Consider the following 14,975-nt stretch of genomic DNA (forward strand, 5'->3'; position numbering starts at 1 on the left):
TTTATATATCATGAAACATGAATCATTTTTCAATGAAGTAATTCAAGTAGAGGATCAAACACTTCCAGACAACAAGTACTTACCTTCAACGTAATATTTAGCTTTTTTGGCCCATGCAATTTTCCGAAAGCGGCGTTCACTAGTTTTAACCTGGCAGATGTTTGCTTCAGAGCACTCTGGGAAACTCGAGTTCGTGATACCAGAAAGTTGTATTTCATATACATATTGATCTCCGTTTGTTCTTATGTCACCAGAAGCCATGTACAACCTGAGGAGGCAGAGGGCAGGTGTATGCCAAGTCTAAACATGCAAATTTTGGTAATTCGCAAGCCAACACACTAGCAGTAGTGGTAACTGCTACCACTAAGGTGAATACAGATTAGTAATAGATTCAGCAGCCAGAAGAAATGCAGGACTGAGGTTTCTTCTGAGTATTACAACTGACTATTATATTTAGCAGTAGGCCTTTCAGGAATGAACCAAAAGCAAACTTTTCTAGTCCTCAATGGGTAAATGAACACTTAAACCCAATACAAAAGTATTGTTCAGCAGCTCTCACACAAACTACCATACTGACCATATAATCCATACTGAGTGCATTCTGTAGCTCTAATAAACAGCGTGGCTTAGCCTTCATGAACTAACAACAAACCACCTTTTCCACGAGGAGAACTAGATCGACTATACGCACTACCAACTGCCATTTACAATCATAACCCTTCATGCTGCTGGTGAGACTGAGAATGCTCTCAAACTCAGAGCTATTTCTTCTAGACACTGCTCAAAGGCTGAGCTTTGTGAAATTCAACTTGACTTTAACCTCATATTACACCACACTTCTCATTTCATCCTGACTTCCTTTACTCCCCCTTCCAAGCAGGCTTGATTGTAGTTGATAACATTACAAGCACAGAGGAACACTTTTGTTCAGCTGCACCAATCCTGCAGCAGTTTATTCTTCCTGTAACATTCATAGAAAGATTTCCTTCCATAATGATAGAATTGATGCTAAACACAGTAATTTATAAGAGTTTTTGTAAGAGTTTTTGAAGCAGAAAAAACATGCAGTGTGCTGTGCCATCAGTGTAACTGCTGGCCTTTCTTTCCCTGCCTTGTCAAAGTTCAGTCAGACTTCACTATTCCTCCAGAGCTGTACTCCTTTAAGGTTTCTGAAGCAGGGGTTCCTGTTTCCATATAGATCTGCTGAGCAAGATGAAAGGCACTATATAAAGAGTGAAGGAGCACTGTAGCTGAAAATTAAGATCTGACACTGACCTGATGACTATACGTTATGGAAAAGAGAAATAATCCCCAAAAGTGTATTAAGGTCAAGATAGTATACGTGTAGGCATTAGATTTGTCTTAATTTCCCTATGATATGCTCAAAGCTTTAAGCTCAGCTGTATGTTGCAGTAGCAACCAGACTTTCAAGTCAGTTGTAGTATAAGGCTGACAAAATTCAGAGGTATCCCTGTTTAACAACTTGGAATGTTCAAGGCAAATCAGAATATCCACCTCAAGCTTTCATTTCTTGTAGAGTTTTCATTTCTTTCATTTCATGTAGAATTCTACAGGACTATATATATATATATATATATATATATTTTTTTTTTTTTTTTAAACTTACTTGTTATAGACATTCCCTAATGAGAAGTTTTTCCCAGTCGCAGGATTAATAACTGTTCCATTCACTACTTCCACCTCCTGTGGTTTCAAAGCACAAGCTGCACGTGTGTCCCAAATGATGTAGTAAGCACAGTTTTCCTCATCAATCCTGCCAAATAACAAACAATTGATCATTCCAGGAAGCAGTAACAAGCATTTACTATCTTAAGAGAAGACACAGCTATTGGCTCATGAATGAGAATCTCCTGCATAAGCATCATGCACACTGCAGTTACCTGATTGCACTTAAATTCCCTGCTTCAAAAGTTTTAAGTCACACAGTGACTTCTTGATACTGAAACACCTTAGCTAGCAAACGTGCCAGCTTGCTCTAATGCTCTGCACATCATCTGGCCAGAACAAGAAATTAGTCAGATTTTGCTGCCTGGTTCTTTGCCTCGTGTGGAGCCTCTTGTTCAGTTCCTTTACTCTACAAGGAATATCCTGTCAACCAAAACCAGACAGCAAAATCCATCAAGCTTTCTTAGTACTTGCAACCATGCACATATACCTCAATTGAGACAAATTTATATTGATGCAATAGGAAAGCTTTGGTAAATAATAGAGCAAAATCATTTTTTAATCAATCTAGCTAAATAATCAAGCTAAGAGCTGTCTGCTAAATAGATTTGCAGTAAAGTTACGAGCAGCTGTACTACTACTGACAACAAAAGAGTATCTCAGCCTAATTCATTAGTAGAATACCTAGATTTTTGCCTAAGCCATTTAAGACATACAGAATATAACTGTTCGTGAAAGTGAACAGGCGCAGAAGCTTCAGAAGATTTGTGTCTTACAAATATAGACTAAGATTACTGTCACAACCCTGAGACTCAGCTTATTAAAAAGTACAACAGACTAAAGCAGCCAGCAATATACTGATTTGTTACTCACCTCTGCAGCATGGGCATGCCAACAGTTTTCGCACACCTCAATTCTATAATTGTCATTATTTTCTTGTTTTTCCTACATTCCTGTCCACCAGAATAACTAATATACACTCTATCACCTAGAAGAGAAATAGTGACACTCAAGTTTTTTGTAAGCAGCTGTCAAATTCCCTTTGTGCATTCCCCATACTTTGTTACTTTACATCATGTTCTAGGTCCCCCCCACCTCAAAGATCATACATCAATTACAGCACTTGTGACACTTGAGGCTTTCACACTGATGATTTAAAAATCACTCCCCAAACCCCTGTACTCACAAGTGCCTTGAGTTCAGGATGCCAATACGAGTATAACATTTTTTACTTAAGATGTCTTTTTTGACATCTTGAAAGTACACAGATCACTCTGAAAGTAGTGGCTCTTATTCATTTCTATGGAAACTACAATAGATGCAAGTTTTCAGCTACAAAACACTGTTTTTCAATGTAGTCACCAGCACTAGCTATATATTTTTACCAGGAATAAACAGGAGTCTGCATGCCATACAAATCTGCACCTCTGTCACGTCACTAACATTCACCTCTGATATCATGAGCCAACATAATTAAATATAAGGCATTACCTTCAGAATAGCCCTCATACTTGCCCCAACCCCACATCCAGGCAGCTGCTGAAGATCTCCAAGGAGGGAGAACTCCACAGCCTCTGGGCAACCAGATGAGCCAGTGCTCATCACCATATCACAGGAAAGGAGAAAAAAATCTTGATATTCAGACAATTCCCTTATTATAACTTTCATGACACTGTTTGTTTTACAGTTTTTTTCATGGCTTAAATGCCTCTTTGATGTGTGGCAGAAACTACTGTTGTTTTAAAACAGAAATAAACAGAAGACTTACTGACAAAAACATTTTGAAGATGAGTAGAACCCTGTACTTAAGAACCTTTATGCCTAGGTTCTATGATATAGCTACCTCATAGCCCTCTACAGAAATAGGAACATAGCACTCTACAGTAACTGCACCTGTCACATTCAGCTTCTGTGTATGAACAAGCCCAAGAACTTCAACATCTCCATTGTTGCTTTTCCTACAAATACTGGCTCTTTCAGGGCAGCCTGTGGGTCCTTCATATACCCTCTGACAAAGATTCAAGTAGTACCTAAACAAAGAACATAATAGACAGAAACTTTAAAATTAATTTCAGCTAAACTGACAAAATGAAACATGAACTTTGTAGATTCCTTACAGGAAGCTAGCTATACTAAAAGATCAAACACCCAAAGTAGCTAAAGAACTGATCATATGCTAACAACTAGCAGATTATTCCTGTCATTTTCAAGTAAACAATTCTGTAGAGATTAGTATACTAGTTAGTTTTGACCTAGGGCAAAAGTAGAAATTGAAATAAAGTAAAGAAATAACTAATCTTTTCAGCTACAAAGCTTGTAGCGTTCTCAATTTAAATCTCTTCCTTTGGAGTTATACCAATTAAGATTTATTGTAACAAAAAAATTTAGGAGCAAGACAGTAAATGAAAGAGTTTTTCAACCTCACAGTTTACTATACTTTTAGAATTAGATGCTCTGATTCTTGCCAGTTCATTTCTATCTGCTAACTGGAGAGGTTGACTGACATTTACATTTTCTTAAGTTGATACTGGAGAGATCTTTCTACCCTGCCTTTACAATTGAGAACAAACCCTTCTTCAGCTTTAAACAAAATATTACATGCTTGACTCAAGAGAGAACAACTGAATCAGTAAGACTTTTTATCAACATAAGAGTCAGAAAAATTGCTTTTAAGGTACATTATAAAGATAGTCCTTTAAGCAGAAAGCCTGTAAGAAAACTTTTAGTTTAGATTTGCTTCTCCTTTAAAGAGGAGTACAGTATAGGTACAGTGTTATATAACTATATATAACTATATATAACTATATATAACTATATATAACTATATATAACTATATATAACTATATATAACTATATATAACTATATATAACTATATATAACTATATATAACTATATATAACTATATATAACTATATATAACTATATATAACTATATATAACTATATATAACTATATATAACTATATATATCTTCAGCTATATTGACCAGTAAGCTACTGCCCAAGAGTTGCTTGCTACTCACGAATTTCCATTGTGATAAAAGACCCATGAGCCCGTCAAGGAAGAGAGCATTCTCAAGTCATATGTTCTGTGTCTCTGGACAAACTTGCACTCCATCTTCTTTGGAGGACAAACAGCCTGTGTCCTCCATTCAAATGTCACAGCACAGCCAAGCACGTCACTCAGAAGGTGTGGACTCCCACTGCCAGCATTTTCATCACATACAAAAATAATAGTAGATGCCCTTCTTGCAGTTGCTATAAGTGGGGAAATTGGAAATAAGAGTATCTTGCAAGAGGCTTCCATACACAGATGGATTTTAAAGTCTGATACCTCACAATTGCTATGCTAATCAGATACAGTTTCAGAAAAAGCACAAATGCTTTACCTTGCAATTTTCCTTCCTAGGATACATTTTCATGCTTTTTAGGAAGTTATGTAGCTCTTCCCTCAAAAATAAAGGATCTCTGTCAAAGCAACCACCACTAATGACTCAAAGCCACACATTCTGAAGGCACTGATGTTTTTCACTCATTTGAGTAAAACAGGTTTATTCCACAGATTCACTGTCTTGCAAATAAGTGAATTGATGGGAATGTGCATTACACCCAAAGTCTGCTGCCCTCCCACAGTTAACTCAGATCATTATAGGTGAGATATAAGAAGTTCTTACCATTCACACAAAATCCCCACTTCTCATCTCCCTGGTAGTCCACAGTTGTAGCACACCACGGCCTAGTCTTTTCTTCTGTAATACATTTATCATAGCTCTTCCCTTTGTACTTGAAGGGAAACACACAAAGCTCTCCTTTTTCTGTCACTGAGAAAGAAAGGTAAGTTCTCTTAACAACATACACAGCAGAACAGCATGCACATCCAGATCCAAGACAATATCTAACGCCTGTACTTCAATACTATCCAAGAAGAATCACATGCAGACAATAAGCACTGAAACAGTCTAATTCCAGTCAACTCTCAAATACAGTATGCAGTTAGCTATGATCACCCCTACAAAACTGTTGTACACTTTTCTAGGGGAGAAGTGTTGATGTTGCAACTCAGTACGGTACACACTACTGAACAAAACTAACTTCCTGCTAAGGCATGGAAAAAAAAAAAATCTATGTTTCCCTCATTTTCTGCAGTGAAACTTAGATTTAGGGGTAAGAAGAATGACAAGACTTTACATAATGAGACCATCCACTGCAATCTCACCTGGAGGGCACCGATCACCTCCTGTATACTGCAAGATGACTGTTTCGTCTTGGTGGCTATAATCCATTTTCATTTCCTTTATGCTTCCAAATGAGGACACACCACTTCCAGATGTCATGCACACTGCCCCATCTTTGCATTTTCCCTGGGACAGATCTGCTGCTGCCTTACTGCACACACTAATGTGGTATCTGCTGGATCCAGAAAGTACCTATGGGGACACACCCAGAAGCATCACAAACAAGGCTGCCTCTTGGAGTCTGGAAGTCAATACACACGAGGAACCACCGAAGTGCTTCATTGAGACTCATACAGTAATTGCATAAATGCAGATAACTGATTAAGTCCAAACTTCATTAATGCGGCAAAGCTTCAGATAAAAGAACATCCACAGGGACAATGAAACAGCACATTCAGCAGGCCCATCAGCACGTTCAAAGCCAAATTAGTACTCTTCAGTGAAAAGCTCTCCTTCCTTCATGTATTAATAAATTCATGAGCTTATCTCAAAATCACTAACAGCCAATGCTCTACTACTTTGCCCTCTGTTGAAGGGCAAATAACTACAAACATCTCCATTTCTTCTCACACCCCAGAAATTCTAAAAAACATTCTAAGAAAGTGTTACCTCAAATGATCTTCCAGAAAGGCTGGTCAAGTTAAAAGTATAGTGCAGCTGTTCATCAGTCACAGAACAGCCCAAAGTTTTCACTCGATCAGGGCACACAACTGGTGTTTCCCACTCAAACACAAAACTGCAGTCAAGTTTTCGTATCATCTTCGGCTTCCCCTGTTGCCAAAGAGCACAGCAAGAGATAAGATTAGGCTTAACGTTGGAAAATTTTCATTATTTCTACATTACTCTTATCCCTCCAGAAATCCCTCGTTTATTACTGAGGTTAGATATTCCTGACTGTAGGACAAATTCCATACCTTAATATTACAACTATTACAAAAAAAAGATGAACTTTCAAACTTATCTGCAGAAAACAAAATAGCAGTTGAAGTAAGCTAGCTGTCTTATTAATTAGGGTCAAGATTTTGATGTTCAGCTTAGTTGCATACAGGAACAAAACATAAAGGAGCTGTGTTTCTTCACAGTAACGAACATTCAGTTCACAAAGTTAAGATACAGACAGAAGGCTGTTTATTTTGTCATCCAATTTTAAATAAAAGCAAGTATGGCCTGTGTAACACTCAAAGCTGCCTTGTTTCAGCTCATCTTCTGTCTTGATAAAAAATGGTCCTACTGAGCACTTTTAACAAGCTCTCATTTGTCAAATATGCTCAAGTGCTTCTCCACCGTTTTTCTTAAATGTTCTCAAAAATCAAGAAGTGTCAGATTCACAGCATCACGTGGCTTCAAAATGTTTGGTGTCAACAGAAAACAATTATTAGTATCTGAACGTAAATTTTGAGAGCTGTGTATGATCAGGAATTGCATCACAGGTGAAAAATTTCACAGTAACAGCTTAATAAACAACTACACTAGTTCTTGTATTAGCTCATGGTACAAATTTCATTGCGCTGTTGTTTTGGCTTTTTTTTTACTTCAAGTGTAATAGAACATTAAGTTTAATGCCAGCAGTAAGTTATCACTATGTCATAGTGATATATGGAATGTAATCCTTACAGTGGAATGTAATCCTTACAACTGTCAGTACTTGATACTTTCAAGCCTAAAGTTCATGCTTTATGAAATTTTGCCTAGTTAAGAATACAAATATTCCTTTCTTGAGTGCATGAAACAAGTCCATCCTTATACGCTAGAAAAGTTTTAGTTTTAAGCAATACTAATGCTAATGGTTAGTATTCCCCATTGCACTCCAATATCAACATTAGTTTAACAAATGTCTTACCAGACTAGTTCCTTGGCTGCAGTGAAATACAATAAGAGAAGTATAGTTCAATTTGTTGTTTATCTGACAGGGAGTAGTGCTGTTGTAAGTGATGTAAACTTCATTTACTGCCTCATTTAACTTGGGAGGTTGAGTAACGCGACCAATATCCTGCACAAGCAAAAAATGCATGTTAGGAGACCTATAGGACATACCTAGATTTCACAGCAATTCAGAGATTCAGATCAATTCAGAGATTTATCTGTTTGATTGACATAGGAGCACAACTACTACACACTTCTGAAAACTGTGTACCGTACTTAAAGAATAGATATTATATTTCAATCATATCAAAACAGAAGCTGTGCAGCTAAAGACTCATTAACCCCTTTTGATTGAGCTTGATGAAAGCCAGGAAGTTTTTGCATATTAAAGCATATATATATATATATATATATGCTTTAATATGCAAAAACTTTATATACTTTATATATTTATATAGTATTATAAAGTATATATTTATATACTTTATATATATTTAATATGCAAAAACTATATATATATATTTATTTATTTATTTTTTTTTTTTTAAATCATTGTACTAATACTAACAATTGAAAATTATGTTAATACAACGCACTAAGTTCCCTAGATCAGAATGGTTGTTCATGGGAAACCATCCCAACTTTTTACTTGCATCTTCTAAAGCTCTCAAATAAGACCTCAAAACATACGAGCTTCCAACATCTCTCAAGGTAACAGATGTTTCTCAATATTCTGTCACTGCTGTCAACTACTTAAAAATTCTGAACACATCTGGGAGCATGCTAGGACAACAGCCTGCTTCATATCACAAGCATGCTATAATGGAATCAAATGCACAATTTATGCACCATAGAATAGCAGACATTTTGCTTTCCAGGCTCAGTACATGGCATGCAGCAATACACAAGATTGCAAACAGTTTTTTCACATCCATCAAGGCATGGAACTTCTCAACATCCAAAAAGTCACTTAGGTTCAGGATAGGGAATTACCACACTTCATAAGTAAAAGCAGTGAAAAATAATTGAGATTTTAATTTTGTAGTCCTTTTTCATCCCCTCATCAATCCACTAGGTTCAAAATCAGTATCTGTGATGACAGACCTGTTTTAAACTAGCAGGAAAATGCGCATTCCCACAATTCTATACATAATACTTACTATTGGCAATTCATTAACAGGAACCATACAAACAGCTGCTCCAGGTGGGCAATTAACATCTTTGATAGGATTGAGAGGCTCACAAATGTTGATGTAGAAGTCCGGAGAAACATCTGACACATCTCCATCCACAAATGCCTCATAATAACCAGTGCGATGGATCAGAGGAGACAGGTCAATCACAGAACTGCCATTCAAAACTGAGCAGCTCACCTATGAGAAAGTATGTTTTAGTGCTTTTATTCTATTATTGCTTCGACTTGTTAACAATCATTCTTTCCCTTCATAGAGAGAGAAGTAGAATTGCATTTAAAAACAAAGTTTCATTCAAGTAAAGCAGCATTTCTTAAGGCTCCTGCTTGGCTGTAGATACTAAGCATCTACAAGCTACACATGAAGAAAAAATAAAAATAAAAATAAAAAAATCAAGCTCTTAAAAATAATTCTAGGATTCAGTCTGTACCAGAGTAACATTGAGACTTAAAACTCTGCCATGCAGCCTCCAACACAAACAGCCACTATGGTCTTCAGAAGGGTAATGGATCTTACGGCTCCATTGATGTGGGGAAGATGGCAACAATTTCCAGTAAAAATGTTCGGTTATAAAAACACGAAGTACTGCAAATTGATGGCTTGAGCACTGTTTCCTCAGAACCCATTTCAAGTGTTCTTTGAAGTGCGTAAACTCACTGACACTTGAAATCTTGGAAGGCTATTTGTGTTTATATACTGGAAGTTTCATTATTTGCTCCATTTCTGTTCTGTTTTTGTAAAAGTGATCATCACTGCTACCTAGCCATTACTATTCTGAAACAAGTTAAAAGTTACTCTGGGTGCACTGTGAAATGATCAGAAATCTGTAAGTGATAACTGAATAGAATTAACAGGCTAGAAAATAATGTTTTCAAATACTGATTTATATTGTATCATATATGTGAAACATACTGAAAAAGAAACCAAAGTTGCATAAAGCAGAATTCCTGTAAAGACTGAAAGTGGGGATATTATCTGTCAAGGAAGGGAAAACTGGAAAAAACAATCGTAACAGACCTAAAGCTACAGCAGAACTGAAATATTTGTGAAGGGGAGGAGGAAAACTTGCCTGAGAACAATGGTCACATTAAGTATTTAAGTAAGAAGAAAGATCAGAGATTCTTAAATGTAGCATTCAAGTGTTAAGACATTTGTGTTCCCTGAGCTACAGTGTGAAATTAAAACATTTAACCTTCCACTCCTAAGGCTAGCTTCTACTCTGTGCAACTGGTAACAGTAACAATTTAAGTAGATAAAATTCATTACAGTACAACTAGCTCAGACTACTGCCCGGAACACCAGTTCACCTAGAGTTGATCAAGTTATTTCACCTTGATAACAAAGGATTTGCCTTTGCAGCATAATACAAGGCTTATCAGATAGTCATTGCACTTAGCAAAACCTGATCAGACTTGCCTGGCCTTTCATCACTCACTTAGCATCTCTCTGCCTGGGACTTGTCTCATTTTCTATCTTCAACTCAGCCTGATCACTCTTAACCTTTTCCTGATTTCTGGAGAATCTTAAGCATTCCTAAGAAGTTGCCTATGGCTTTCATTTGAGCTGTACAGAAGAGCAGTTAAGAGATTCCAGACTGAGGTTGATCTAAGAAGGTAAAATTTTAACTTAGCTCACCATGTTCACAAGTTTGCCAAGTGCTGTTCATCTCTGCAGAACAAATTTACGAGTATTTGAGAATAAACCCCGGTTTCATACTAGATGAAGAAACCTTTCCCTCAACAAATTTAAAACACATACCACTATTGTGTCTAAATCCCTCCCCTCCCCTCAGAAATTTAGTCACACAAGTATTTTACAAAGAAGTAATCCTTACCTCTTCCTCACAAGCCAAGAAAGTATGCCAGGAAAAGTAACTAGTGCATGTCTGCTCATCAAAAGACAGAAAAACAGGCTGGCTGTCATCCCCAGAATCAGACTTGCACACAAAGCTAAAATAGCTTTTATGTTTCATTCTGAGGTCTGTAGGACAAGGATCGCCATCTTCATAAACAAGCTTTAGTACTTGATCTTCATAAGTTAAAGTTTTACTTAGTTTTCCAGCATTCAATGTTTTTGGACCATCAGTGATGCAGACAGCTACAGTTTATAAGAAAAGAACAAAACAGATCAAGTCCTATGCAACTACCTTTCCAAACAGTGCTACACATTTACCTTACTGATCAACAGGGAACTTAAGGCTCTAGCCTTATTTTAACTTCCATAGAAAATACTTTTTTCACATTATCTGGACATATCATTAAACTAGTTTAGTGGCACTGAAACGAGTACTGTCTTCAATAATTTAATCAGTAGAACATATTATAACCACATAGCAATCAAAAGCTGTGCTTAAATGTACTTCTCTGAAAATGAAGATATTAACAAAAATATCTAATCTATACATAAATTCATTAAGATGCCTCCAAAAGAAAAACTGCTACTATGTAAAAAAAAAAAAAAAAAATCTTAAATTCATAAGCAATACTCCCATTTCAGCATTTACAAAACTTAGGTAGAGTCATATATATAGTTTAAGACAGAAGAGCTAGCAATCCAGCCTGCCAATAAGAATCTTAAGATTCTAGTTAACCACTAGTGATACTTCAGAAGCATTCAAAAAAAAAAAAAAAAAAAAAAAACCAAGCTAGAAAGAGGACTGGCAAGAGGCTGAAGGCAGATGCATTATAGCAATAGATAGCAGGCAGCAGTTACTGCTGTCGGCTCGCACCATCTTCCTTTTCATAGGAACCCTGAGGTTTAGCAATAGCGCCAGTCTCCCCCTCACCTCCAAAAACACTACTCATCTTTACAGATGTAACGGAGACTGGAAGAGAACGCATTTAAGGTTCAAAATGAAATTTGAAAAAAAAGACATTGCTTTACTACTTATAACAGCTTTCGGATCTCTTTCTAAGCCAGTCAGTCACGCAGCTCTCTCCAGTCCTTATGTTTCCAGTAAAACTTGCCATGCACATTTTACTGTAAGCTTGTATATAAATATTTCTTTCAGTTATGTCAGAGTCCACTACTACAATAACAGTGGTATGAGATGCTTACCAGCTCCATTAGCACATGAGCTTTTAGTTTCAGCACAAACATTCAACTCAATTTTTCTGTTGTGTGCATCAATGATTGTATAGCCAGACTCCCGCTTCAGTGATGTCAAATCAAAGAGGTGGCCTACAGACAAAACAGGGTACTGCTTAATCTTTTTGCAGATTCAAAGTAACGACATTACTTTGTATTAAAAGCTTTCAGTAACTTCATTTGGTAGTAAGGTCAAACAGCACCTACTTGCTTGCTAACTTAGAAGGCTAGCAATTATGAGATCATATCAAGAATTAGAATAAAGCTAGTTTCAGAGCAGATGTATTGCAAACTTTCTATAGATCTTTTCTAACAGCTATTTTAGTACAGAATATTTCTACCCACCAACAGTAAGATTGTTGGCCACTATTCAGATGTTTCACACTTTCTTCATTTAATAAAATTCTTTGAGAGTAAACAGTTACACTGCTTCCAGCTGCCTCACTCACATATGCAGTTCTCAGGCTCTCTCCTTACCTGTTGCAGGATTCGTTACCCGGCAGTCATTTTGCACGTTGCTTTTAAGAGGACACGCAGCAGCAGTGAACCATAAGAAGCTGTATTCACAATCTTCAATGGCCATTATAAGTTCTGGCTTTGATTCCTAGACACAAAACAGTGACAGATCCATCTCTGCAAAGTGATATTGTAAGGTTTCGTGTCACAGGGTCAGACCTAAAACCTCTAGCTGAGCTCAATTCAGACATGAGTCCTAGGACTTAACAGCCCATTTGGGACCAGCATATTAACTATTATAGTAGTTTGCCACAGTGTAGCTGTGCAAAGGATGCATCACATGCACAGGATGGTACAATATCCTCATCAGTTTTACTGCTACTGATAATGAGGTAAAGGCAGCCTAGCTTAACAGTGGAAAGTCCAAAAGCTGAGGATGAAACATTTGAAATGGGAGTAATTAGTGACTAGGCATAAAGATGAGCAACCAAGGCTTTAAAACTACAGACACTAACACTACACACTGGCACTGCTCCAGGTGCTTCCCAAGATACAATACACTCGCCTTCAAGATGCAAACATTTTGAAGGCATTTCAGATGATAAAAACTGCTAGCAGATTGAGCAAAAAAGACATCTCTTAAGAGATGCTCATCATTCAAAATATCATTCCATAAAGCTGTCTCACAAATAGCTGACAAGTAGGGAACAGCTAAGAACTGCTCCACCACTCTCCACACACACAGTGGCACAAATAACTCAAAAAATATAAAACCCTATCAGGAGAAGCCTACTTACAATTTTGCTTTCATCACACTTGAGGCGCAATATCGTTGTTTTCCTGCGAATTTTATCTGGACAAAGCTCCCCATTAATATATTTCAGAGTGGAAATGCCATTTTCCCACCGGGGTCCTTCAGCCACTTCTCCAAGGCTTATACATTTGATACCTTCCACAAGGGAGGCAGCAGCATCAGGAGGACAGGAACCTATACAGATGAACAAAACCACTGCATTATTATTTCAAAAGTTAAGGCCAGTTTGCCGGGAATAAAAATCCACCTACAGTTACACCACAGCTGATCTACTTCCAAACCAGCACCCAAATTACATTCACTGTAGATTCCTCCCCTGCCTCCAACCCTAACCACCTCTACTTGTAGCTAGAAAACATTTCACTCTTACGTGCAGCACCATATGGTACTAAAGGCTTGCAGACATTGATGTAGTATTTCTTTGTAGAAGTAGATATATCGGTTGCCTCCCAATTCTCTCTATGCCGTGTCAGAGATGAAAAGTCATAGAAATTTCCTTCATCATCCCTGTGAAACAGAAAATTTTAATTAAGAGGTATTAAAGTAATTCCAGTAACTTTAGAGTTGTTATTCACAATAAACTTTATCCCAGAAACTCTACAAAGAGCGTTGTGACGGAAGAGTCTGCACCAGATTCACTGGTCCCCCACAAGCCTCAAATTCAGTACAGACAGAAGTCACCCAACCTACAGCAAATTGCCCATGTACACACAGACCATATAATGCATGAGTAATTTTTAATTTCACTGGAGCACACACTATGCATGCCAAACACACAATTGACTCATTTTAGGGTAGAACCCAAGCAAGGTATCACAGGCAACTACTAACCATATTTGAGTACATCACTAAATCTTTTTGAGTTAATATTTGAGAATAAAACTGGCATTTTTTCCTGGAGTTTTGTCTGATGGAAATTCTTAAACAAGAAAGCCAGTGATACTTATTAAGTTACTATAGTTGAATATCCACACTTATAAAAAGCTAGTATATTCAGATTTCTAGCACCAAAATCAACATAGCTAACAGTTCACTTTAATACTGAATTTATTCCTCAGGAAACTCCCAAAAGTATTTTTCCTTAGTGAAATATTAGTTTGAAGAAGTACAAATAACATGACAAAATTACTCAAAATATTGCTTTAGGATTAAATGTCACTTCAGCTACTAACAGATGAAGTCAAAAATACAATAGCTAAAGTAGTGGTATTGCATGAGCCTGCAATAAGACTACTCATTTCCACCATCACACAGTCAAACTTTACTTTTGAGAAAACAGCTTACTTGTAGGAACACTCAGTAGATTTAACAGGCGGGCAGGCATATTGCGTGTGCCATTCAAACATGTAGGTACAATCTGGAGTTTCCTTCAAAAATACAGGCTGAAAGAACAAAATTCAAGAGGAATTTTCTCTTATTTAAACACAGAAATTACCAAAAACATCTCAGTCTTGTTTCAAGAAGGTGCAGCAACTTCTATTTACATACCATCTTAGAAACATACAATACTTCTGATCTGAAAAATATGGCTCAAGAAGCTCAAAACAGTTTTTTTCCCCAAATCCAAATTTATCTATGTGCACAATTCTGATTAAAGAGCAACCACTAAAAGCTACTAGTTCCTCTATGAGACAAGGAAAA

The 14,975-nt window shown here is 36.9% G+C and overlaps 1 protein-coding gene across 1 annotated transcript in view; it reads right to left on the bottom strand.

The window, feature by feature from the left end:
* Positions 1–14,975, bottom strand: part of IGF2R (insulin like growth factor 2 receptor) — a gene marked incomplete at both ends in the record, with an annotated part of 52,529 nt that overhangs the window by 2,745 nt on the left and 34,809 nt on the right. The window contains 16 exons of the mRNA XM_079550682.1: positions 84–268; positions 1,628–1,774; positions 2,560–2,674; positions 3,580–3,716; positions 4,710–4,944; positions 5,361–5,507; positions 5,903–6,113; positions 6,531–6,692; positions 7,762–7,911; positions 8,945–9,157; positions 10,812–11,074; positions 12,035–12,157; positions 12,542–12,668; positions 13,318–13,508; positions 13,705–13,841; positions 14,619–14,716. Of these exons, the coding sequence (XP_079406808.1) occupies positions 84–268; positions 1,628–1,774; positions 2,560–2,674; positions 3,580–3,716; positions 4,710–4,944; positions 5,361–5,507; positions 5,903–6,113; positions 6,531–6,692; positions 7,762–7,911; positions 8,945–9,157; positions 10,812–11,074; positions 12,035–12,157; positions 12,542–12,668; positions 13,318–13,508; positions 13,705–13,841; positions 14,619–14,716 (2,641 nt within the window). The remainder of the gene's footprint in view (positions 1–83; positions 269–1,627; positions 1,775–2,559; positions 2,675–3,579; positions 3,717–4,709; positions 4,945–5,360; positions 5,508–5,902; positions 6,114–6,530; positions 6,693–7,761; positions 7,912–8,944; positions 9,158–10,811; positions 11,075–12,034; positions 12,158–12,541; positions 12,669–13,317; positions 13,509–13,704; positions 13,842–14,618; positions 14,717–14,975) is intronic.

The sequence above is a fragment of the Tetrao urogallus genome (genome assembly GCF_951394365.1).
Source record: "Tetrao urogallus genome assembly, chromosome: 2".
NCBI lineage: Eukaryota > Metazoa > Chordata > Aves > Galliformes > Phasianidae > Tetrao > Tetrao urogallus.